Source organism: Abramis brama, assembly GCF_963993115.1.
Source record: "Abramis brama genome assembly, chromosome: 6".
Lineage (NCBI taxonomy): Eukaryota > Metazoa > Chordata > Actinopteri > Cypriniformes > Leuciscidae > Abramis > Abramis brama.
In genome coordinates, this window is record NC_139968.1 from 26,530,579 (window position 1) to 26,556,453 (window position 25,875).

A 25,875-nucleotide genomic window follows, 5' to 3' on the forward strand; every position below is an offset into this window, starting at 1 on the left:
GACACTAGATAGACATAAGGCGCTCCAAATTAGTATAATTCGAATCATTTTTCATATAACATTTCTGTTCTTAAATGTACGGTGACCGGGAGGGGACATGTTCGGTTCACTTATTTTTGTCGTGGCCACAACATATAAACTCGTGGGAACGTGATATTAACTCGTGGGAACGTCATATTAAGTCGTGGCCACGAGATCATTTTGTTGAGGTAACGACATCATTATGTCGTGGCCACGCGATGCAAAGTCGTAGCCTCGAGATCATATGTTGAGAGAACGACATCTATTTGTCGTGGCCACGAGTTGAGGGAGCCACAGCGGCCAATATGTAACCGTACCATAGCATAGACTTGGCTACAGCAGAGATGGAGATGGCAGAAGAAATAACATTTTACTTTAAATTAGGAATGAATGTCATATAAAGATATAGTGCGGTATTTGGCATTAAGACATGGGTACGTTATAAGTGAAAGACACATTCTTAAGACTTTTTTGTCGCATGCATATTTAGGGACCGTCTCAAAATTACATGCGACATGCGACACAAATTACAGGTCTCATGTATGATGCACACCTTTTAGATTTTTGATATTTATGACAATAAACTGCTAAATCATATGCAAATATTGCTATGTAGGCCTAATTCACTACTGTATGGGATCATACACAAAATAGGACAATAGCCTATATAAAGTTCAATAGCATTTGAAGACAGTGACTTACAGTCATAAAACCAACTGTACATTGTTCATATAGGTCTCATGTATGATGCACACCTTTAATATTTTTTATATTTATGAAAGTAAACTGCTAAATCATATGCAAATAATGCTATGTATTTCACTACTGTATGGGATCATATACAGAATATGACCATATTTAAAGCGCAATAGCATTTGAAGACAATGACTTACTGTCATAAAACCAACTGTACATTGTTCATCTAGGTGTCAGGTATGTGGCAGTAGTGAAATACATAGCAATATTTGCATATGATTTAGCAGTTTATTGTCATAAATATCAGAAATCTAAAAGATGTGCATCATACATGAGACCTGGGTGAACAATGTACAGTTGGTTTTATGACTGTAAGTCATTGTCTTCAAATGCTATTGAAGTTAGAAACGTTTATGCCAATGTCGCATGTAATTTTGAGACGGTCCCTAAATATGCGTGCGACAAAAAAGTCTAAGAATGTGTCTTTCACTTATAACGTACCCATGTCTTAATGCCAAAGACCGCACTATATCTTTATATGACATTCCTAATTTAAAGTAAAATGTTATTTCTTCTGTCATCTCCATATCTCTGCTGTAGCCAAGTCTATGCTATGGTACGGTTACAGTATTGGCCGCTGTGGCTCCCTCAACTCGTGGCCACGACAAATAGATGTCCTTCTCTCAAAATATGAAGTCGTGGCCACGAGAAAAATATATCGTTCCCTCAACATATGATCTCGAGGCCACGACTTTGCATCGCGTGGCCACGACATAATGATGTCGTTACCTTAACAATAATGATCTCGTGGCCACGACTTAATATGACGTTCCCACGAGATATTATGACGTTCCCACGACTTAATATCACGTTCCCACGAGTTTATATGTTGTGGCCACGACAAAAATAAGTGAACCGAACATGTCCCCTCCCGGTCACCGTATAAATGTGAAAAAAGGGGGAAAAAAGATTAATTTAAATTCTTTGTGGATTTTCATATTTACACATTCAGGGAAGTTTCACGAGTTTTTTCTACTTCTTTCGCTTTCGTTTAACCGTTGCAGTAGTCGGTTCCTCATACGCCCACCTACTTCATTATTCACGAGCCTCAGTTGGATTTGGTGCTGCAGGCTTCATCAGAAGAAGAGCTATGGCCTCCACCGTCGCGGTTCTTCTGTTCCTGTCTGCGGGTTTATTCACAGTCGGTAAGTTCTAAAGAAACACTTTAAACTTGTTTTTGGGCGGGTTACAGACACTAAATTAATACATTCTGATACTTTAGAATTTATCGGTTGTTTGTTTAGTATAAAATGTGTCACATTTCCCCTGTTCTTTAAGGTTTTGGGGATGAGGATGACCATGACTGTAGAAGCTACACCACCAGCAGTAACGAGAACAAGCCCTTTACAAAATGCCAGTATGGCCAGCACTGCTGTGGGACCTGTAATAACAGATACTGCTGCTCCAGTACTTATTTGAAGTTAACCGATCAAGACGTGTGCAACGTGTAAGACATTTTAATTCGATTCTGTCTTAATTCAAATGTCTTTTAGACCCAAAAGTCCTTTTCCACAAAAGGAGAGAAGATTTGGAGTCTTTTTTTCTTCTTCTTTTTTTTTAAACCCCATCATTTTCACGTTTTGGGTCAGCTATTGTTTTAATTTCTCCCTCATGATCTGTAACTGTTAACTAGTGATAAATCAGTGAACTGTAAAGTCCGATTTCTTCTGAAATATTTGGTGTGTATCTAATTGTTGAGGTTAATCTCAAACCTGCAACCTAATCAACTTTTTTGTAATGTTTTTGCGATGTGTGTTACTTGAGGCTTTGTCTCTCCGTGTGTCGCTCCACCCATCGTTTCCTACAGAGGTTGTGGTAGTTGTTAATAAACAGCAGTTTGCAAGATGCATCCCACAGACTGACACGATACAATTTTAACAGCCACTTTGTGCAGTGCAAGGTGGGAAATGCTTTCTTGATATTTATAGAACAAAGAATGAAAAGTTTTTCGCTGCGAAAACTTGTTGCGTTCACATAAAGTCAATTGAAAGACGAATGAGGCAAGAGAGAAGAAGCATGATGCAATATTAAACATTTTTTGTTGAGGGGATTAACAGGGTGTCCAAGGCAAGAAAAGGCGGGACCAAAGAAAAACTGTTTGTTATATAAACAAATGTTTTAGTGAAAAAATAATATATATATATATATATATATATATATATATATATATATATATATATATATATACAGAGCTTTGTATCTCAAAATTATTGTGAGCTAAGTTGATCGTAGAGAGTGTAGAAGTGAATTTTAATGTCCAGTCTCCAAACTAACTGCAGATACATAGACAAAATGATCATTATTATCAAATAAATAAATACAACTATAATATATAAATACGAATTTAGAGATTTATAATGCTTGTTGCTTCATATTTTGTCATAGTCTGTCCAGCAGCCAAAACAGTGGCCACGCCATTGTTTCAGGAACAGTTTGGATTCTGGTCGTATGCGTTGTGTTCGTCTTCTTATGCTGCTGCTGCTGTATCTATAAAATGTGCAGAACACCCAGACGTAAGTGTTAAGCGTCAATAGAACATTACAATGTTACATTATTTAGGCTGGTAGTAAAATAAGAATTATATATTTTTTCGGTCTTGTTTTTCCCACAGCTGTGTCAGGAACACACATAACCACAGTCATGAATACGCAAAGCATTCAGCAGCAGCAGCAGCCTGTCATGCAGCCAGCTCAGTATCCACCATACCAACCTGTGCCGACCCAACCGGGCTACGGCGCTCAGCCTATGCAGATGGGACCATATCACGGACAGCCATACGCACCTGGACCCCCACCCCCATACCACATAGCCGGTGAGAAGACCTAATGGAGGGGAGAAAAACTTCCAACCCTGCTCCAACACACACATATACCTGTAGTTTTCAAAATTAGCCTGAAGGGTTGAAGCTAAAGGTGCGTTCACGCCATGCTTTACCGTAATGATTCTGAACTATAAAAAGCCTTCACGTACATGTAGAACTTGTAATTACAACGTGTAAACTGGTCATTTTCTCAGAGCTACGTCTTGTAGCATGTGGCCGCTGTACCTCCTGACCACCGCAGATTTAAGGTGTGTTTGTCTTAAAGTGGCGCTGTGCAGACCGATCGGTGTATGACATCCAAATGCAGTGAGATTCGAAAGCATACAGAGCTTTATTTATGTTCATTACGACATGGTGTGCACGCAGCATAGAGCTGAGTTTACACCCCTGTACTAGAGATGGCATTCACTAGTTGGGTAGTTGAATACTTAGTCGCAGCTGTTGGAAGCTATCGAGTACTTTAGCGCAGTGGTTCTCAACTCCAGTCCTCGGGACCCACTGCTCTGCACATTTTGTATGTCTCTCTTATCTGACACACTCAGTTCAGTTCATGGAGTCTCTCCTAACGAGCTGATGATCTGATTCAGGTGTGTTAAATAAGGGAGACATACAAAATGTGCAGAGCAGTGGGTCCCGAGGACTGGAGTTGAGAACCACTGCTTTAGCGTACAATAACCATAACGACACGCTTGTTTTTATTCACTAAAAGCAAACCAGCAAGCCATGAATGCGAATGCTCAAAGAGAGTTACTGTGTCCGAAATCTCATACTTAAAGGTGCCATGTGTTATGTCTGGCAAAAAATCAAGTCATACTCCACATTCCATACCAGATGGGGGCAGTATACCTCCAGAAAGTGAATTGGTCTACTCTAGACTAGAGTAACAAACGAGAAACGGCATAGTCTCTATGCTCCGCCCTACCTTCACAACGACCCTAGAGCCATAGCCGAAGCCGAGCCAACTCCTAATAGAGGACGTTTTGACTCCAGAGGAACGTTGGTTGATGTCAAGTGATATTGAAATATGACATCTTCAAGCTACTCCCCTTCACCTTTACCAGTGAATATGTTCATATTCGTTTTGTTCATATTACATTTTTATTGTTAGTTTGAATTAAATTAATTTGACAGACAGCATTCGCTGATGTTGACCAAGCTAGCGCCAACGTAACCAGAGCTGCCAACTCTCACGCATTCACCGTGAGACACACGCAATTGACACTTTTCACACGCTCTCATGCCACACATCCATTTTCTCACGCACAGAAAAATCGCGAAGCAAAGAGGACACGGAGACCGACAGACTAGACAGAGCAGGTTAGTTATGATATAAAAAAATCTCAGCTCTCAGGTTCTGTCAATTTTATTACGCTTTGGCGCTTGTAAATGTTACACAACAGATCCCTAGCGCACGTGAACCAATCTCTACTAATAGTAAAAAAACACGAACACTGTTGAAAGATACAGTAGGCTATGACTTACCAAAATGTATTCCTCATACATGATATCGACCAATCAGTGTTATAACTTCCCGAAAAAACTACACAAACATATAAAACAAACTTCTAACGAAATACTAACAGCATCTTACTTACCAATCCAAAAGAAATGTTGCAAGTTCGGAGTCGAACCTCATTTCTTTCATGTCCATTAGTTGTCTCCAGCGATGGAAAGCAGTGCCAATGTTTACTCTGGTTCTGTTCCTTTTTTTATCAGATTTTATTTGAATGTAGTAGTGGGCTGTACTTTCCACATGATTGACATCAGGTTCAAGTACGCCCACAAGCCGTGCGAGTTATTCGTGTATTGCATGTTCGACTGGTGGTTATGTTGCCCGCATACCGCCTCCCATGGCTGAAACTGGTATTACGACACCTGTCGGGCCGTGGCTAGTAATGCTAATGCTAATTCAGGTTGATATCTCTGCAGCACTATAACTTGTCATTTTTTTAATGACATCATTGCCCTTATTTCTTCTCATTCTTTTGATGCGTGTAGCTCATTTTTTGGATATTTTTACCTCAATTCTGACACATGGCACCTTTAAATACCAGGTGGAAAACAGTATGTGACAAAAGAAGTATGTACGAATTCACAGTACTCATAAAAGAGTAGGCAAAATGTACCCGGATGACCTACTACTTCCAATGAGATTCTGAAGTGTGAATACGATGGACCCTTTACTATCCCATGAGGCCACGGGAGAGGATTTGTGAATGGCAGGGTAGATCACATGATAATGAAGTGAGTGAAAGTGACACGTGAAGTATGAGACCCATACTCAGAATATGTCCTCTCCATTTAACCCATCCAAGTTAGTGCACACACATTAGGAGTAGTGAGTAGTAAACACACAAACACACCCAGAGCAGCCATTTTTGCTGTTGTGCCCGGGGAGCGATTGGGGGTTAGGTGCCTCACTCAAGGGCACTTCAGTCATTTCCTGCTGGTATTGAGACTCGAACCCGCAACTTCAGGTTATATGTCTGACTTTCTAACCATTAGGCCACGACTGCATAATGACAACATGACGAATGTAGTACGTCCAGATTACATTCATACTACACATATTCATACTATACAGAACATACTTTTATAGGTACATATTCAAAATAAGTACCTAGTATGCGATTTCAGACGCAGCCAGTTTGTGGCAGGAGGTCGATGACAGCAAATTTATTCTATTATAAAGTATATTGAACCATATGAGTACAAATCGAAATGATGCGAGTAGGTATTGTTTTTACTGTTGTAGTCCTGTGAAATGTTATATGAGGATGCGAATGTTGTATAATACCCCTAGGCTAACTGTAAAAATGAATTTCATTAATATACAGTGAGGAAAATAAGTATTTGAACACCCTGCTATTTTGCAAGTTCTCCCACTTAGAAATCATGGAGGGGTCTGAAATTGTCATCGTAGGTGCATGTCCACTGTGAGAGACATAATCTATAAAAAAAAATCCAGAAATCACAATGTATGATTTTTTAACTATTTATTTGTATGATACAGCTGCAAATAAGTATTTGAACACCTGAGAAAATCAATGTTAATATTTGGTACAGTAGCCTTTGTTTGCAATTACAGAGGTCAAACGTTTCCTGTAGTTTTTCACCAGGTTTGCACACACTGCTCCACACAGATCTTCTCTAGATCAGTCAGGTTTCTGGGCTGTCGCTGAGAAACACGGAGTTTGAGCTCCCTCCAAAGATTCTCTATTGGGTTTAGGTCTGGAGACTGGCTAGGCCATGCCAGAACCTTGATATGCTTCTTACAGAGCCACTCCTTGGTTATCCTGGCTGTGTGCTTCGGGTCATTGTCATGTTGGAAGACCCAGCCTTGACCCATCTTCAATGCTCTAACTGAGGGAAGGAGGTTGTTCCCCAAAATCTCGCAATACATGGCCCCGGTCATCCTCTCCTTAATACAGTGCAGTCGCCCTGTCCCATGTGCAGAAAAACACCCCAAAAGCATGATGCTACCACCCCCATGCTTCACAGTAGGGATGGTGTTCTTGGGATGGTACTCATCATTCTTCTTCCTCCAAACACATTTAGTGGAATTATGACCAAAAAGTTCTATTTTGGTCTCATCTGACCACATGACTTTCTCCCATGACTCCTCTGGATCATCCAAATGGTCATTGGCAGACTTAAGACGGGCCTTGACATGTGCTGGTTTAAGCAGGGGAACCTTCCGTGCCATGCATGATTTCAAACCATGACGTCTTAGTGTATTACCAACAGTAACCTTGGAAACGGTGGTCCCAGCTTCAGGTCATTGACCAGTTCCTCCCGTGTAGTTCTGGGCTGATTTCTCACCTTTCTTAGGATCACTGAGACCCCACGAGGTGAGATCTTGCATGGAGCCCCAGTCCAAGGGAGATTGACAGTCATGTTTAGCTTCTTCCATTTTCTAATGATTGCTCCAATAGTGGACCTTTTTTCACCAAGCTGCTTGGCAATTTCCCCATAGCCCTTTCCAGCCTTGTGGAGGTGTACAATTTTGTCTCTAGTGTCTTTGGACAGCTCTTTGGTCTTGGCCATGTTAGTAGTTGGATTCTTACTGATTGTATGGGGTGGACAGGTGTCTTTATGCAGCTAACGACCTCAAACAGGTGCATCTAATTTAGGATAATAAATGGAGTGGAGGTGGACATTTTAAAGGCAGACTAACAGGTCTTTGAGGGTCAGAATTCTAGCTGATAGACAGGTGTTCAAATACTTATTTGCAGCTGTATCATACAAATAAATAGTTAAAAAATCATACATTGTGATTTCTGGATTTTTTTTTTTAGATTATGTCTCTCACAGTGGACATGCACCTATGACATTTTCAGACCCCTCCATGATTTCCAAGTGGGAGAACTTGCAAAATAGCAGGGTGTTCAAATACTTATTTTCCTCACTGTATGTATGCACATATTGTTTGACATCAAAGACGCGGAAGCTAAGTTTATAATGGCCCTGTCCAAAATGGCACCCTTAAAGGAGAACTCCGGTCAATTTTAACATTGAGCTAATTTTTTTGTACATTTGGAGTGCTGTCAATACAGAGAAAAATGACAAAAATCGGTGTTGCCTACACCGTGTTATCCTCTTTTTAAAATTTGCACCCTGTTGACTTCAATGGGGCACGTTTTAAACCTGCTTTTAGCCTCTTAACATCCTTGATGTGTCATTACAAGTGCACAGGTCATGTGAGTGATTCCTTCGGAGTGAACACAGGTCAGTCTGACTGCAGTAGATGTGAAAGATATGAATAAAAATGATGTTTATTCAGCCAGCGCTCATACCTGTATTTACATCCTGTTTTCGGTCGAAGTCCATAGTAATCGATTGTCGAGTTCACGCGCATTGGTTTAGTACCTATGATCACGCGCGTGAACTCGACAATCGATTACTATGGACTTCGACCGAAAACAGGATGTAAATACAGGTATGTGCGCTGGCTGAATAAACATCATTTTTATTCACTTGCAGTCTTCCTACGAGTTTGCACTTTTGCGACGTAAAACCGCTATGACTGTCTTCTGTGGAGCTCACTTCAGTGCGGACTCAGCAAAAGTGTGCATCAAAGGCGCATATCGTCAGCAAAGGGGGTGTTCGCAAGCACCCTTCTGAAACTGAAAATGACAAATGGGACATTATGGCTATCTGGATTGAGCACTTGTGGCAGTCATTATAAGTCCACAAGACCGCAAGTGCAAATGAAGTGTGGCATCTTTTTACAATACAAGACAGACATAATTGTTGGTCTGTCAGTTAATAAACACTTGTTTTTGTCTTTTTTTTACCACAGGTACTCAAGTAACTATTGTTTTGACTGGGAGAAATCAGTAGTCGTGCAACCCCTACCTAGTACTTGACAGATTGAGATCATGTACTGATATTTTGCTTGAAAATAATTAGTGTATTTTTGCATTTCCAGCAAGCCCTGGATATCCCAGTGTTCAGGCTCCATATGACGGAAGTCAGGCCACGTATCCCATGATGCCCCCTGCCCAGCCCGGTAGTGCTTATCCGCCCCCAGAGACATTCAATCAGCCAGCCTATAACCCTGCCTACATGCAGCCACCAAATACCGGATACTAAACCACAAGCGTCTGTCACATCAGTCACTGTTGGATTGTTTAGGTTTGTTGACGCACTTTCACTCAACAGTAAGAATGTCCCGCATTCGATGCAGATTATATAAGACTAGTGGATGTGTCATAGTCAGAGTTATTTCTGTTTTATTTTCAATCAGTCCTTTAAGTTTAGGTTTCGCTCTGCGTGCGACACACTGTAAAAGTAAAGATTTTAATAAAACAAAGATTATAGAACTAAGTTTTAAAAGAAAATACCATTCAAAACTTTCTACTTTTAAAAATTTCAAGTTTAACTCTATTTGACATTTCTTTGTAATTAATTGTGAAAGTTTTACTGGCGATTTACGAGTGTAAATTTTTTTTTTTACAATAGTTTTAGCTTTCAGTGTTAATTATTCTAGTATTATACTAATATTGAACTGTATAATAAATTGCATATCTTTTGATACAATTTGATATACAAAAAAAACTAAAATCTAAAATAAAACGTGGTAAATTTTAAGTTGTAGTTTTAGGTTTTTTTTGCAATTTTGCTTTTGTATTTTCGTTTTCGTTAACAGCACAGAAACATGAATGTCTTCAATATTTATATTTCAACCAGCAGGATCTGTGATTTTATTTTAACCCTTTCATGCATGAATTATGATAACCTCAGTCAGGATTTTTTTTATTGCTCTTAGGGCATGAAAAACAAGATTTGAATTTTTTTATTTTATTTTTTACACATTTTTCAAAGAGATTTTCAGATGTCCACTTGAGTGGACAGCATGCGTTTATGGTTTAAACTGAAGAGATACTGTATTAAACATATATAATCATACAATAATCAAACAGATATAGTGTGTGTATTTAACAAACCAATCAATAAAATTATATCAAATCATGTGAAACCTATAAAATATATAAAACAAATATAAATGCGAAATATTGCAAAGGCAAGCCCTCTTCTGAGAAAACCTAGCGATTAAGGTTTTTTCAGTCTCATCTGAAATGAGCATTGTTGGGGGCATTCCAAGCAACATGCGTTAAGTAAATAGATTACTTTTTGATCTAACAAGTAAAATCATTAATTACAAGTAACGTGCATTACAAAATCAGATTACTTTTTGATCTAACAAGTAATGCATCACAATTCACATACATTGTGTAATCACATTACCTTTTTTGATGTCAATGAAAATTACTTTCTATTAATACAAATACATTTTTTTTACAGCCGAAAAAAGTTACTGCAGATTCAGTATTTTCAAAAACAACATTCACAGTATAAGTATGAATTGTAGCTGAAATATATTTATGCACGAGGTCCACTATAGTGGACAGATGATTAATCAGGATTTTCTCCCAATCTAAAATCAAAACTTTTACCTACAAGAGTCTCCTAGGATAGAAGGAATGGGTGGATATTTCGGAGCAACTTGGTATTTCTGACTGACCATTGGCCATATTGCCATCAAAACCTGTGAAAATTCAAGAAAATGCTTTTTTTTAATACCTGTCCACTGTAGTGACCTCTATGCATGAAAGGGTTAAAAAAGCGTCAATGTTTTCCATTTTAAATTCTTTCCTTTATGGATCTAAAATGCAGTCACATTTTAATTACAATGAGTGATGCTGAATCTCCATAATTTTGTCACAAGTCTCACCGGCTTGTTGTTTTGACCTGTTGAAAAGGTATTTTATTAAAGGAACCTTTGTTACAGCATTAGGAAACCACTTCTTTTTTGTACGGTCTTTCAATGTTCTTTTTCAGATTATATTGTTTCGGGTTACATTGTTTTTTAAATGGAGCCTATTTTTTTTTTTTTAGCTGTTATAGATTTTGTAAACGTTTAACTGCTGTTTTGTATTTATATATTTCTATATTTGTGAGAAATGTGAAAAGCTTGATTGTTAAAATAAATATCTTACTGTCTCTTTAAAAAAAAGGGAATTTAAAGAAAGGTCTACAGGAGAACATCAAAATGGTCAAACTCAACAAAGTCGACAATGGACAGCAAACCTGAGAAGATTTGGACCCAAACATATTTGGACATAAACTGTTTTTTATGCAATGTTTGGTGAAGTTGCACCACTTGAATGTTTATGGGACCCCCTACTGGTGAAACAAAAAACAAACAATCTGTAGTGCTTGTATTCATCTACTTGTTATAGAGTATTTTTCATGTATTTAAATATTTGTTTAATTCTGTGTATGTACTTTTTAACCTGATTTTTACAGATTAGTAAAGAGTGTTTTTTTTACTGTTTTGAATATGATGCTGAATATATTTAGATATACTGAGATATATACTATTCAAATATATTGAGTATATTGTTCCTCCCTGTGTTTGTATGCCTTTTGATATTCAATAAATCAGTTATTCCTGCAACTGATTCCTCCTCTTTTCCCAAAGAGTGGCGGTTACGTGCGACTGCAGTGATGTAGCCCTCGTATTGGAAGAAGTCGTCGTTCTAAGAAGTCTCTGTGAAGTACCAAATGTAACTTCCATTTTGATTATTTTTCATTGTTTTAAGTACATTGTCACCTTTAAACACTGAGCAATTTTATTAGACAAAAAGAGACCTGCTTTTTTTCCTGTTTATGTAAATGTTAAACACTGGCTATTGAAACTCTTGGATATTTTACTGTTTTGACCTTTAAATTTGTTCATTTGTAAGGGAAACAGTTGACAAAGTCGTTTATATGTATTTAGTACAGACAACTTGAAAGTACGTTTTATAATATTTCAACAAAAAAATGTAAATCCAGTTTACTTGAAAAAAGTAGTTGGGTCAATTATTTAATTATGCCAACAAAACTCTGTAAGTTGAAATACTTAATATTCTAAGTACATACAACTTAAATAAAAGCAAAAAGATAACTCGATAAGTTAAGTTGAGAGAACAATTTTTTATAGTGTAGGCTATGTCTCACTTTATTAAATTTCTTTGACCTCATAATGTTCACTCAAAATGTCTCTGTGGTGACATATGGCAGGCTTCTTCAGTCAGTGGGGAAAATCAAAGTGGGTCTTGTTCATCATATTTACTTTTATATAATAGTAACAGAACTTAAATTTATTAGCAAGTGTGATTCGTGAGATAGCCGCCTTTGGTGTCGTAGGTGGCTGATTCACTATTCACGGATTTATGAATGAACCGCTCGTTTTAAAATCTTCCTGACATTTGCTATGTTGTCCGCTTCAAACTTTGCAATGCTCATGATAACTTTATTTAACTCTTCAATATGTAAATCCACTTCACCAGCTACTTACTCTTCGACAGCGATGCCATAAAAATATACAGAGCTACCGCAAAAACGGGAGTTCAAAGTCAAAATTCGAAGCTAGCTACACATCGCCAACTACTGGCCAGGCATGAATAATACAGCGTTAGTCGTTTTCGCAGATCCGTGTGAACAGGGATCGTTTTGACAATGTTGTCGTTTGTACGCAAAAAATGCAAAGGAAAACCTTTTCTGTTTTTAGTACATTGTTGTCATGTAAATCAGTTCAATGTTGATTCAGTTCAGTTCAATAACTGAAAAATTCTTCAATTATAAAATTTATTCAAAACAGCTATAAAGCAGCTCTGCAGAAAACAGTGGTGGCATCATCCAGCTCAATTCAGTTTAAGTTTTGTTCCAATCCAATAGTGTCAGTGCAGTCAAATCAATAAATGCAACAAAAGAGCCATGCTGTGAGCGGAAGTAGCAAAGAAAAAAAACATCTCAATTGCTTCTTTTTCTGTTTTGTGCAGAAATGCCCGCAATGCTGTCTGTGTTGCGTAAATGTGTGTGAGTTCTTGAGAACGGGATTGTGGCAACAATTGGCCAGGAGAATAGCTTTCCAATCAGCCAGAATAATGCCGAACACTCAAAACAAGAAACTTTAAATTTTAAAAATGAAGAGACAAAAAAGATCCTATCTTTAATTAATGAACAATCAAAAATAAGTTATTTGCTTTTTCCAGCAGGTCCAGGGTACCCTGTTCCCTTTGGCCAGGCGGTGCTTAGGTAGAATTACCATATTTATCAAAACCAGCTGTTATCAACACTGGACCCTTTTCCACGCTTGAATATTTTTTGTTGGACGTTTATCTAATGTTTTGTTTTATGTTCTCTGAACATTCTGAAGCATTCCCATGTTTGCAAAATGATAAAATGGAATGTTGCCTAAACATTCATACATAGGCTAGACGTTTTTGAAGTGCCTCTATTTTGCTATTTTAAAGTTTCCTAATGTTGTTTTGGAGTCTCCTACAACAGGTTTACATGCATCAAAGGTCAAACAACTGTTTAATTTTCTCATAATATACATTTGCACATCACCACATTTTCAATTATTCTCAAAAGACTCGTCTTGACGTCACAACGAAACGGCTTATGGCTTATGGAAAAACGATTCATTTCATTGACTCAGTGTCGACTCTTACTTTTGAAAGACAATAACTTTATAAACAATGCACTTTCAGATTTAAAACTTTGCAGATTTTAAACTTTTCATTCACTTAGAGCTATATTATTTACATTCTACATGAAAGGTAATTTTCAAAACTCCAAAAAAAGGGGCCCTTTAACCCTTTATGTTCAGAGAACATTCAAAAATATGTTTTATAACCTAATAGGGACGATGGCGAAACATTCTATAGAACAAATTTTTGTTAGTGTTTTTTTTTCTTTCTTTCTCCAATCACGGCCCACTGTTTGTTTGTTTCACTTTAATTTAACTTAAGAATTTGGACTCAGTGGGTCTCATTCAAGCGCACAAATGAAACGAACGTTTTCACGAACAAATCGACAGCTTTCGACTGTTTGACGAGAAAACCCTTATAGAAAGATCGGACGTGTTTTATGCAAATAAAAATAAAATAAAATAAAAACTCGTGCACTTGGCCGCTTTTTGGAATACTCCAAATTCTCTAACATTAGACCGAGATTAAGAACAAATACATGTGCGTACTTACGTGCAGTGATTTAGGGGGATATTTTTTCGTGAGAAGTTCTCCTGTGTTTACAAATACGAAATAATCCACGCAATTATTGGTGGATGAGACCCATTGTTTTGACACGTATTATTTTATGGGCCTGCTTTTGTTTTATGGTCAGTAAAGTGCATACATCTTAAACTAAACGGATTTATGTTAAATAAGTTTATTATAACATCTCCCAGTATGGGGAAATATGCACCCTAGTTTATTAAAAAAAATATCTTAGCCTACGTTTTGAGCGTTACTCTGTATCAAATCAGACACTGGATCTACATAAGGCGCTCCAAATTAGACGTATTAATTCGAATCATTTTTCATATAACATTTCTGTTCTTAAATGTGGAAAAAAAAGAAAAAAAAAGATTAATTTAAATTCTTTGTGGATTTTCATATTTACACATTCAAGAAAGTTTCTTTCGCTTTCGTTTAACCATTTAACCATTGCAGTTGAAGTCTATCGGTTCCTCATACGCCCACCTACTTCATTATTCACGACCCTCAGTTGGATTTGGTGCTGCAGGCTTCATCAGCAGAAGAGCTATGGCCTCCACCGTCGCGGTTCTTCTGTTCCTGTCTGCGGGTTTATTCACAGTCGGTAAGTTCTAAAGAAACACTTTAAACTTGTTTTTGGGCGGGTTACAGACACTAAATAAATACATTCTGATACTTTAGAATTTATCGGTTGTTTGTTTAGTATAAAATGTGTCACATTTCCCCTGTTCTTTAAGGTTTTGGGGATGAGGATGACCATGACTGTAGAAGCTACACCACCGGCAGTAACGAGAACAAGCCTTTTATAAGATGCCAGTATGGCCAGCACTGCTGTGGGACCTGTAATAACAGATACTGCTGCTCCAATACTTATTTTAAGTTAACCGATCAAGACGTGTGCAACGTGTAAGACATTTTAATCGATTCTGTCTTAATTCAAATGTCTTTTAGACCCAAAAGTCCTTTTCCACAAAAGGAGAGAAAATTTGATTGTCATGTTCATGTTCATTTCTCCCTCATGATCTGTAACTGTTAGCCTAACTAGTGATAAATAAGTGAACTGTAAAGTCCGATTTCTACTGAAATATTTGGTGTGTTGTCCAATTGTCCAGGTTAATCTCAAACCTGCAACCTAATCAAATTAATTTTTTTGTTTTTGCGAAGTGTGTTACTTCTTTGTCTCTCCGTGTGTCGCTCCACCCATCGTTTCCTACAGAGGTTGTGGTCGTTTTTAATAAACAGCAGTTTGCAAGATGCATCCCACAGATTGACACGATGCAATTTTAACAGCCACTTTGTGTAGTGCAAGGTGGGAAATGCTTTCTTGATATTTATAGAACAAAGAATGAAAAGTTTTTGGCTGCGAAAGCTGTAGCGTTCACATATATAAAGTCAATTGAAAGACGAATGAGGCAAGAGATAGAAGAATAAAAAATTTGTTGAGGGGATTAACAGGATGTCCAAGGCAAGAAAAGGCGGGACCAAAGAAAAACTGTTTGTTATATAAACAAATGTTTTAGTTGAAAAAATAATTATTATCAAATAAATAAATAAAACTATAATATATAAATACGATTTTAGAGATTTATAATGCTTGTTGCTTCATATTTTGTCATAGTCTGTCCAGCAGCCAAAACAGTGGCCACGACATTGTTTCAGGAATAGTTTGGATTCTGGTCGTATGCGCTGCGTTCTTCTTCTTATGCTGCTGCTGCTGTATCTATAAAATGTGCAGAACACCCAGACGTAAGTGTTAAGCGTCAATAGAACATTACAATGTTACATTATTTAGGCTGGTAGTAAAATGATAAGAATTATATATTTTTTTCTGTCTTGTTTTTCCCACAGCTGTGTCAGGAACACACATAACCACAGTCATGAATACGCAAAGCATTCAGCAGCAGCAGCAGCAGCCTGTCATGCAGCCAGCTCAGTATCCACCATACCAGCCTGTGCCGACCCAACCGGGCTACGGCGCTCAGCCTATGCAGACGGGACCATATCACGGACAGCCATACGCACCTGGACCCCCACCCCCATACCACATTGCCGGTGAGAAGACCTAGCAGCAGGGGAGAAAAACTTCCAACCCTGCTCCAACACACACATACCTGTAGTTTTCAAAATTAGCCAGAAGGGTTGAAGCTAAAGGTGCGTTCACGACATGTCGTAATTACCGTAATGATTCTGAACTGTAAAAACCCTTCACGTACATGTAGAACTTGTAATTACAACATGTAAACTGGTCATTTTCTCAGAGCTACGACTTGTAGCATGTGGCCGCTGTACCTCCTGACCACCGCAGATTTAAGGTGTGTTTGTCTTAAAGTGGCGCTGTGCAGGCCGATTGTATGACATCCAAATACAGTGAGATTTGAAAGCATACAGAGCTTTATTTATGTTCATTACGACATGGCGTCCACGTAGCATAGAGCTGAGTTTGCACCCGTGTACTAGAGATGGCATTCACTGGTTGGTTGGGTAGTTGAATACTTCAAACAGAAGCTATCGAGAACTTGAGCGGACAATAACCATAACGACGCGCTTGTTTTTATTCACTAAAAGCAAACCAGCAAGCCATGAATGCGAATGCTCAAAGAGAGTTACTGTGTCTGAAATCTCATACTTAAATAGCAGGCGGAAAAACAGTATTCGACAAAAGAAGTATGTACGAATTCACAGTACTCATAAAAGAGTAGGCAAAATGTACCCGGATGACCTACTACTTCTAGTGAGATTCTGAAGTGTGAATACGATGGACACTTTACTATCCCATGAGGCCACGGGAGAGGATTTGTGAACGGTAGATCATATGATAATGAAGTGAGTGAAAGTGACATGTGAAGTATGAGACCCATACTCAGAATATGTCCTCTCCATTTAACCCAATCCAAGTTAGTGCACACACATTAGGAGTAGTGAGTAGTAAACACACACTGCAAACTGTGGACACACACACCCAGAGCAGCCATTTTTGCTGTTGCGCCAGGGGAGCGATTGGGGGTTAGGTGCCTCACTCAAGGACAATTCAGTCATTTCCTGCTGGTATTGGTTACATGTCTGACTCTCTAACCATTAGGCCACGACTGCATAATGACAACATGGCGAATGTAGTACGTCCGGATTACATTCATAGCTACACATATTCAAACTCTACTTTTATAGGTACTTATTCAAAATAGGTACCTAGTATGCGATTTCAGACGCAGCCAGTTTGTGGCAGGAGGTCGATGACAGCAAATAGACTAAATGCATTTTGTCTTATTCTATTATAAACTATATTGAACCATTTGAGTACAAATCGAAATGATGCGAGTAGTTATTGTTTTTACTGTTGTAGTCCTGTGAAATGTTATATGAGGATGCGAATGTTGTATAATACCCCTAGGCTAACTGTAAAAATGAATTTCATTAATATGCACATATTGTTTGACATCAAATATGCGGAAGCTAAGTTTATAATGGCCCTGTCCAAAATGGCACCCTTAACACTCGCTGTCTTCCTACGAGTTCGCACTTTTGTGACGTAACACCGCTATGACTGTCTTCTGTGGAGCTCACTTCAGTGCGGACTCAGCAAAAGTGTGCATCAAAGGCGCATATCGTCAGCAAAGGGGTTGTTCGCAAGCACCCTTCTGAAACCTAAAATGACAAATGGGACATTATGGCTATCTGGATTGAGCACTTGTGGCAGTCATTATAAGTCCACAAGACCGTAAGTGCAAATGAAGTGTGGCATCTTTTTACAATACAAGACAGACATAATTGTTGGTCTGTCAGTTAATAAACACTTGTTTTTGTCTTTTTTTACCACAGGTACTCAAGTAACTATTCACTGTTAGACTTTTCAAGTTTTTTTTTTACAGTAACTTAGATTTACAGTACCTAACCGTATTTCAGTATACAGTGCATTGCTGTAAAAAACAAGCTAATCAGTACACTACTGTTATTATTTTTATTTGTACTAAATATAAATTAGATTTTATAATTTTGATATATAATTAATTTTATTTGTATCCTATATAAGTACTACTGACATTCAAATCAATTAGACAAAATTATAACAAAATAGATTTTTTATTTTTATTTAAAACATTTCATATACATCACAAAATAAACAGTCTGCCAATGCTGGGAATGATGTGTTACATTTTTACACATTAATGGGTGAGTGTAGGGTTTTGTTAGCACAAAGATGTGTAAACATGTTAAATTAACACATTATGTGCTGTCCTTCACTGTACACATTGTTAAAAAAAGTACATAAAATCCTAAACAAAACGTTAGCATTTGACAAAATGATTGTAGAGGCATTGGTTGTTTAGCTTATACAATTATTATAATGAAATATCAACCATTACATTCATAAAACTGCAGAATATAAATACATTTTTAAGCAGTCAAAAAGAAAATGTCCAACACAGGGCAAAACACAGTTCTTTTCACAATACATGACACATAACACACCTTCAAAATAATTTCACTTATTTCCAAAAAATTTGTTGGATTCATGTACACTGGTGGCCAAAATAAATATTTAAGTGTCTTTTAAATATTTTTGAAATAAGTCTCTTTGATGCTCAAGAAACATTTCTTATTATTATAAATGTCTGGCTGTCTACTCCTCCATCTTTTCCACAGCATAGGAGTAAAAGTCATCATCAAAATAATCTTTAAAAAATGTCAACACAATGTTTTTGTCCACCTTTGTGAATATGAACTTCTCCAAAGATTGGTTCCTGTTCAGAACTTGACTGACAACATCAGAATGTTCTCTAGTCTGTATGCTTATCCACAAAACTTAAGAATATATATTTGTAAACAACTTTTTTGTCAATAGCATTTGCAAACATTTCAGATGAACTAAATGAAATTGACAGATTCAATTTTGATACTTACATATCCTAAATTCAGTCCAAAAATGCTGAGATCCATAGAGAGAGTGACTGTCGATGTTTTAGCCCATTCCCACTCCAACCCATTCCTCCTTCCTACAGTAGCACCTGTGCGCTGATATTAGGACCTTCCTGGTCAGGTGGGACTGTAATGGTAGAGAATCTTCTGCCTAGTAAAATTTCAAAATAATGTAAAAATATATATAAACTTGAGAACTTGAGTTATTAAAATGCTAGATTTGGTATGAATGAATTAGTGAGTTTTACTGCAATAGAACATAGAAAATGGTCCATCTTCTGATTGGTTCATTTGCTGTGTAATAAATATAATGTTAGACATGATGCAAAGGTAACTTAGCCTATTTGATATAAAGTTAGCCAATTTTATAGAGATTTTATAAGATATTGTATGCTACCTGCACCAGTGGCTCCAAAGCACTTAGGCCTATCACATGCTAATCATTTTAGCAAACTTATGTCAAAATATATTAATTTTTTTATTTATTTCAAGTACAGTTTAGGCTTACCTCAGGAATCTTGCTAGACGTCATTGGCGCTTTGTTGCAGTTGCCTTTAAACACATACAAAATTGCAGTAAATATTAAATTCCTTTAATATGTTATAGTTTGCAAAATAATGCTAAAAAAAAGGAAAAGAAAGGTGGCCGCTAAAGTCATAAAACTTGTTAGCTAACACACATTAGTTAATGTAATGTTAATGTAAACTATAAGCGTTGCTCCTTGGCGTATTTTAACAATTCAATAATCTAACAATGTCTGTAAAATGAAACGTTAGCGCAGTTTACCGTGGTAAAGTTTGTTACCGCCATGTTGACGACGAGTAACGTTATAACATAGGTTAAACTGGGCACAATCCTGTCAACACACACCGAATGTTTTTTTTTTTACCTTTCTTGCTGGTCTCTCTCTCTCGGTGAAGTGAATTCCGCCTCTTCCCCGGGCCGGACACGAACGGCGCGATCCAACAAAAGACAGTCAGACCCCAGTGATATTACACTGGATGCTTCGGCGAGACACGACAAATCCCAGACAGTGTATATAGTGATGCGGCGTTATTTCTGACGTACTCCGAGTCCAAGCGCTCGCGCTAATTTCTGACAAGGGACAAACAGGTTTGCATTTTGCAGATCCAGTCGCTTCAATGTGTCCAATATAGACAGCCTTTGACTGTTATAGCGTTGTAGACACGCGGTGTAAGGCAAAAATTAGGAAATAAAAAGCATGATGGAATAGTGCCAGTCAGAGAGGCCGTTATGCCAAATACAGTAGTATACTGCAAATTTAAAAAATACAGTAAGTCTCTGTATGTGGTGTGTGACGTCACATAAAATTCCCATGATGCAATGGTAATGTTATTTACTGTAAAGAGAAATAGCAGTATAATACTGGGTGATTTAAAGTAAATAACTGTAGAAATTACAGAAAAGTCTAACAGTGTTGTTTTGACTGGGAGAAATCAGTAGTCGTGCAACCCCTACCTAGTACTGGACAGATTGAGACCATGTACTGATATTTTGCTTGAAAATAATTAGTGTCTTTTTGCATTTCCAGCAAGCCCTGGATATCCCAGTGTTCAGGCTCCATATGACGGAAGTCAGGCCACGTATCCCATGATGCCCCCTGCCCAGCCTGGTAGTGCTTATCCACCCCCAGAGACATTCAATCAGCCAGCCTATAACCCTGCCAGTAATTATTACCTATGTTCTTAATAAACAATGTTGTGAAGCATTCTGTAAAAAGTTTATCCAGAGTAAAATGCATTTACACCTTAACCATTAAAAGAACAACAATATTTTTAAAACTTGTCAATTTTTTATTTACATATTTGGTAATAGCATATAAGTGAGGTGAATGAAACTAATAAAAAGCTTCCATAGCAGCTCAAAGCTACAAACAAGATTGGAAGCAGTTCCTTGCAACCATGGAACATAAGCAAAAAGTGAGCAATGACAGACTATAAAGCCCATATACATTTACATACAATGCAACATTGACTGAAGTTGTAAATTGAAAAAGTATTTACAACAGGAATTACATGCATCACAGATGTACATAGAACTATTTATGTTCTGAGCAAAATTCTGCCTCAACGTAATAATGCATCCATGTAGATGTTGTGATAAAAATAATCCAGCTTCTGTCGCATTGAGTTGATGATCTCCTCATCCCTAAATACTCTTTCAACTGTGAAGTCAGTGTGGGTATCTGTTATAAAATCACACCACTGAAGTCCGCTTAAGGCCAGCTGGCCTTGAACCTGATAATAATATTTGTGTTTTTTCTTGAGGCAGGCCTGGCCTCGAACTGTGATCAGGTGTTTGACTTGAGCAACATCTTCAACATCACAACTCTTTACCTCTGCCAACCCAAATGGCGGTGTTTCTCTGGGGTTGAAGACTTTAGCATCAGGGCTGGCTGCAAGGTGAGGTGCATCAGGGTGGATGATGACCCCACACTGCGTCACAGAGACATCACAAAACTCTGAATATTGCCTCAATATGTCAGGTTCCAGGTCCAGCCCTCTTTTCATAGCAGCTGTCTGAGGAGTTCCTCTCAGAATGCGAGCAGCTAAGGATTTTGCAGTAGACTCTCCACGGACATGGCATATTTCACCAAATCTGCTGGCTGAAAGTCGGGGTTTGCGTACCTGGGTCCACAGCTGGCATTCTGATTGCAGTCGTGTTTCTTCCTCAATTGCAGCAGACATCTCCCTTGACACCTTAAGACTCTCTAAGTGGCATTGTTGCTTGTAGTTGGGCTCAAATTGGAAATTCAATTTAAAATTGTAACCTTCTAAAGGTTTATGTGTTCATTCAGACTTGCCACCATATGCTCTGTACAGTGTACATTTCACTCCAGTTCGGGCATGATCCTTGGTCTTTGGTACTGGTTTACGCACTACCATGTCATTTGTTGCCTCAGGAGCAATTCCCTGTAATATATTGATGATAAATTATTAATTGACAAAAATCATTACAAAATTCTAGTCCAACATCATTAAATGTAATGAATGTTAAAGTATTACATGTGTCCTAGGCCGGTGCCAGGTCTGCAGTGAGCTGGTGCATGACAGTGGCAATGGCACTGTCTTGAAGCCCATGGTACAGTAGTGAGCACTTTGAAACAATAATGCCACAATGTGCTTTCCCAGCAGAGCAGGTACATGACATGCATTTCAGTACCACAGGAACCTCTTTCGCATGAAATGTAACCTGATAATAGAAACATGAAAATCTTTGCTCACAACAATTTTACATTTATTTGGAGTATTTGAACAAACTTAAGGATTAAAGCAAGTCTATGAACTTTGAACACCAACTTTTTTTTAACTTATAACACAGAATATTTATCAGCCTTTAATGTCCCCTAACAACCCTCTTCTGTTTTTAAATGTAAGATCGTCAACTAGGATTGTCAACTAGAGTTTGGCGCCACACACACTCACATCAGGCTGAGAAACACACTGAACCACAATGGAACTTTGTGGGATACTGCAAAGTCTGCAACCGCAGCAGAACATGAAAATCCCTCATCGACAACTACATTCAAAACTATTTCAATGCAATGTTTTGGTGAAAGGGCACAACATTAACCATGAATGCGTTACTGACTTTTATCTAAAAATACACAATATATAGCTAAGTAATAATATCAGTAATAAACATCATTGCAACAAGAGTTTGCAGGTCTGTATTACAGTAAATTAATCAAGAATATGGACTTTCACTGCAGAAGAGAAAGCTAACAACTAGCAGCTACCGTTATCCTAACTCCTCCGCTTAACGTAAGTTGGGCGGGACTTACCTTAATATGCAAACAGGTACTGCTCAATGAAGAATTTAGAACGGAAGTTGCGTGACGTCGTGTGAAAAGGGCCTATTACCATATTTATCAAAACTGGCTGTTATCAACACTGGACCCTTTTCCACGCTTGAATATTTTTTGTTGGACGTTTATATAATGTTTTGTTTTATGTTCTCTGAACATTCTGAAGCATTCCCATGTTTGCAAAATGATAAAATGGAATGTTGCTTAAACATTCATACATAGGCTAGACGTTTTTGAAGTGCCCCTATTTTGCTATTTTAAAGTTTCCTAATGTTGTTTTGGAGTCTCCTACAACAGGTTTACATGCATCAAAGGTCAAACAACTGTTTAATTTTCTCATAATATACATTTGCACATCACCACATTTTCAATTATTCTCAAAAGACTCGTCTTGATGTCACAACGAAACGGCTTATGGCTTATGGAAAAACGATTCATTTCATTGACTCAGTGTCACATTCACCGCCTTCTTCCTTGTCTGTGTCTGCACTACACTTCCCAGAATCCTCCATCATCACCTTCACCTGCACATCATCATCATCATCCTCTTCACCTGTGTTCACCCATCATCATCACCATCAACTGTTGTCGTGTCATTATCACCTCTGTATTTAAGCTCCCCTTCTCACTTCATGTCGGGGTCGGTCATTGTTTGTGCACTAGCACACTGTTTCGAGTTTGTTTGGATTTTGCCTATTGAAATAAATATTGAGTATTTTGTATCTTCGCTTGACCTTCGTCTTCTTCTTCAACCCGCTGACGTTACACTCAGAGTGTAAGAGAGTCGACTCTTACTTTTGAAAGACAATAACTTTATAAACAATGCACTTTCAGATTTAAAACTTTGCAGGATGTTTTCATTCACTTAGAGCTATATTACACTCTACAATGTAGAGTCTACATGAAAGGTCATTTTCAAAAATCCATAATAGGGGCCCTTTAACCCTTTATGTTCAGAGAACATTCAAAAATATATTTTTAATAACCTAATAGGGGCGATGGCGAAACATTCTATAGAACAAATTTTTGTTAGTGTTTTTTTTTTCTCCAATCACGGCCCACTGTTTGTTTGTTTCACACTTAAGAACTTAAGAATTTGGACTCAGTGGGTCTCATTCACTAAGCATGTGTACACACAAATGAAACAAACGTTTTCATGAACAAATCGACAGCTTTCGACTGTTCGACTGGTGCACGTGGCCGCTTTTTGGAATACTCCAAATTCTCTAATATTAGACCGAGATTAAGAACAAATACATGTGCGTACTTACGTGCAGTGATTTAGGGGGAGATTTTTTTCGTGAGAAGTTCTCCTGTGTTTACAAATACGAAATAATCCACGCAATTATTGGTGGATGAGACCCATTGTTTTGACACGTATTATTTTATGGCCCCGCTTTTGTTTTATGGTCAATAAAGTGCATACATCTTAAACTAAACGGATTTATGTTAAATAAGTTATTATAACATCACATATGGGGAAAATATATTTACACCCTCTTAAAAAAATTATCTTAGCCTACGTTTTGAACGTTACTCTGTATCAAATCCAAGGGTAATCTTTCAGGAAAAACTGAAGCTTCGCCGGGCGCCGCCATTGATTAGCAGACTATCACCTGCTGTTAGCATTCCAATGACTCCCATTCATTTTGGCATCACTTTGACAGCGAATAACTTTACATCTGAGGCGCTTAAAGACTCCATTTGTCCATTATTTATTTCTAAAGAAACACGAAAATGTATAAAAGGCTCCATAACCTTGTATCTTACGTTATGTCCCCGTAGAAGCAGTTTTTGTAAAAATAGGCTAACGATTGCGTCATAACCACGCGACTCTCTGTCGCACAGTAGAAAAATACCATATGGACAGGAGGAGAAGCTCGCGGGCAATCGGGGGGACGTGGAGGCAAAATGACAAAATAATTAATCAGAATACTTAGCAAAAGTTTCTCCTGCTCCTAGCTCATCATGGACAGCTCCTACTCACACTCTCCGTCTCTGCAAGTTTCGGAAGGGAATGATTCAGATTTCTCTCTGCACAGGCACAGCTACTAGAAGACAGACTGGTTGCTCACGTCACATCTAAGTCGTCAAGCTCAGTTTGAGTCTGCGCAGTACGGTCAGCCATCAGGAAGTGAGGGCTTCTAATTGACTTCACTTTTCTCTGTTGAATCCAATCGGTTCCTCATACGCCCACTTACTTTATTATTCACGAGCCTCAGTTGGATTTGGTGCTGCAGGCTTCATAGATACAGACAATTGGTCTGGGAACGCCCCGTCACATGATGTGAATTTAGCCCGTGGGGGAAAACATTGCTTGGCGCTCATTGAAATACATGGGGCAATCATGCCGAAGAGTTGCTGTGTCGTTTTCTATACCGCCAATAAACAAACAAATTATGAACTGAAGTTCTACATCCTTCCTAATAAACACACAGAACTGGAAATGAGGACAAAATGGCTTTTGAGCTTTCTTTTTTGAGATTACTGTGTGAGTAGATCCCTGTGTGAAATAGTAGTGGGTGTTAAACTCGTATTAGGCAGTGGTGGGCTAGTTTTGTCTACATCCCTTACGAAAAAGAACTATAGTAAGCCTATAAGATTTCTATAGTAGTGTATAATACTTATGTGATGTTCTGTGATACCTCTATAGTACTTCTATATGTCCCAAAATACTATAGTATTCCTATAGGATTACTATAATATTTTGTCCCAAAATACTACAAGATTCCTATAGTTGTTTTTCATAAGGGATGTCTCATTCACATTAGCGTTATCAGCTGAAGGCTCATGACGCGAGCCGTGAACCTATGGAGTAGACTGCAGTCTGAGAGTTACTAGAGGACTTTATAGGGATAACTGTTAGCACAGTCCCTCGGCAACTTCGTACTGATCACCGTTTTACAAAAGTATTAATAGTTTGGAGTGAAGCATAAGTACAATTGGTAAGTGACAAGGTTTTATGGAGTTATAGTATGCAG

The 25,875-nt window shown here is 37.9% G+C and overlaps 1 protein-coding gene and 1 long non-coding RNA gene across 2 annotated transcripts; one reads left to right on the top strand and one right to left on the bottom strand.

Annotated features, from left to right (window-relative positions):
• Positions 1-9,189: 9,189 nt before the first annotated feature.
• Positions 9,190-23,616, top strand: LOC311084950 (protein shisa-4-like). The gene is made up of 8 exons (XM_084117297.1): positions 9,190-9,235; positions 11,585-11,670; positions 14,608-14,755; positions 14,889-15,057; positions 15,770-15,897; positions 16,000-16,203; positions 20,618-20,752; positions 21,358-23,616. Exons 3-8 carry the CDS (start codon positions 14,701-14,703, stop codon positions 21,549-21,551), a joined length of 885 nt encoding a protein of 294 aa, XP_083973423.1. The 5' UTR covers positions 9,190-9,235; positions 11,585-11,670; positions 14,608-14,700; the 3' UTR covers positions 21,552-23,616.
• Positions 19,138-20,049, bottom strand: LOC311084951. The gene is made up of 3 exons (XR_014606683.1): positions 19,955-20,049; positions 19,574-19,617; positions 19,138-19,216 (listed from the first exon to the last, which is right to left on the bottom strand). It is a non-coding gene; the product is annotated as an uncharacterized lncRNA (long non-coding RNA).
• Positions 23,617-25,875: the final 2,259 nt, after the last annotated feature.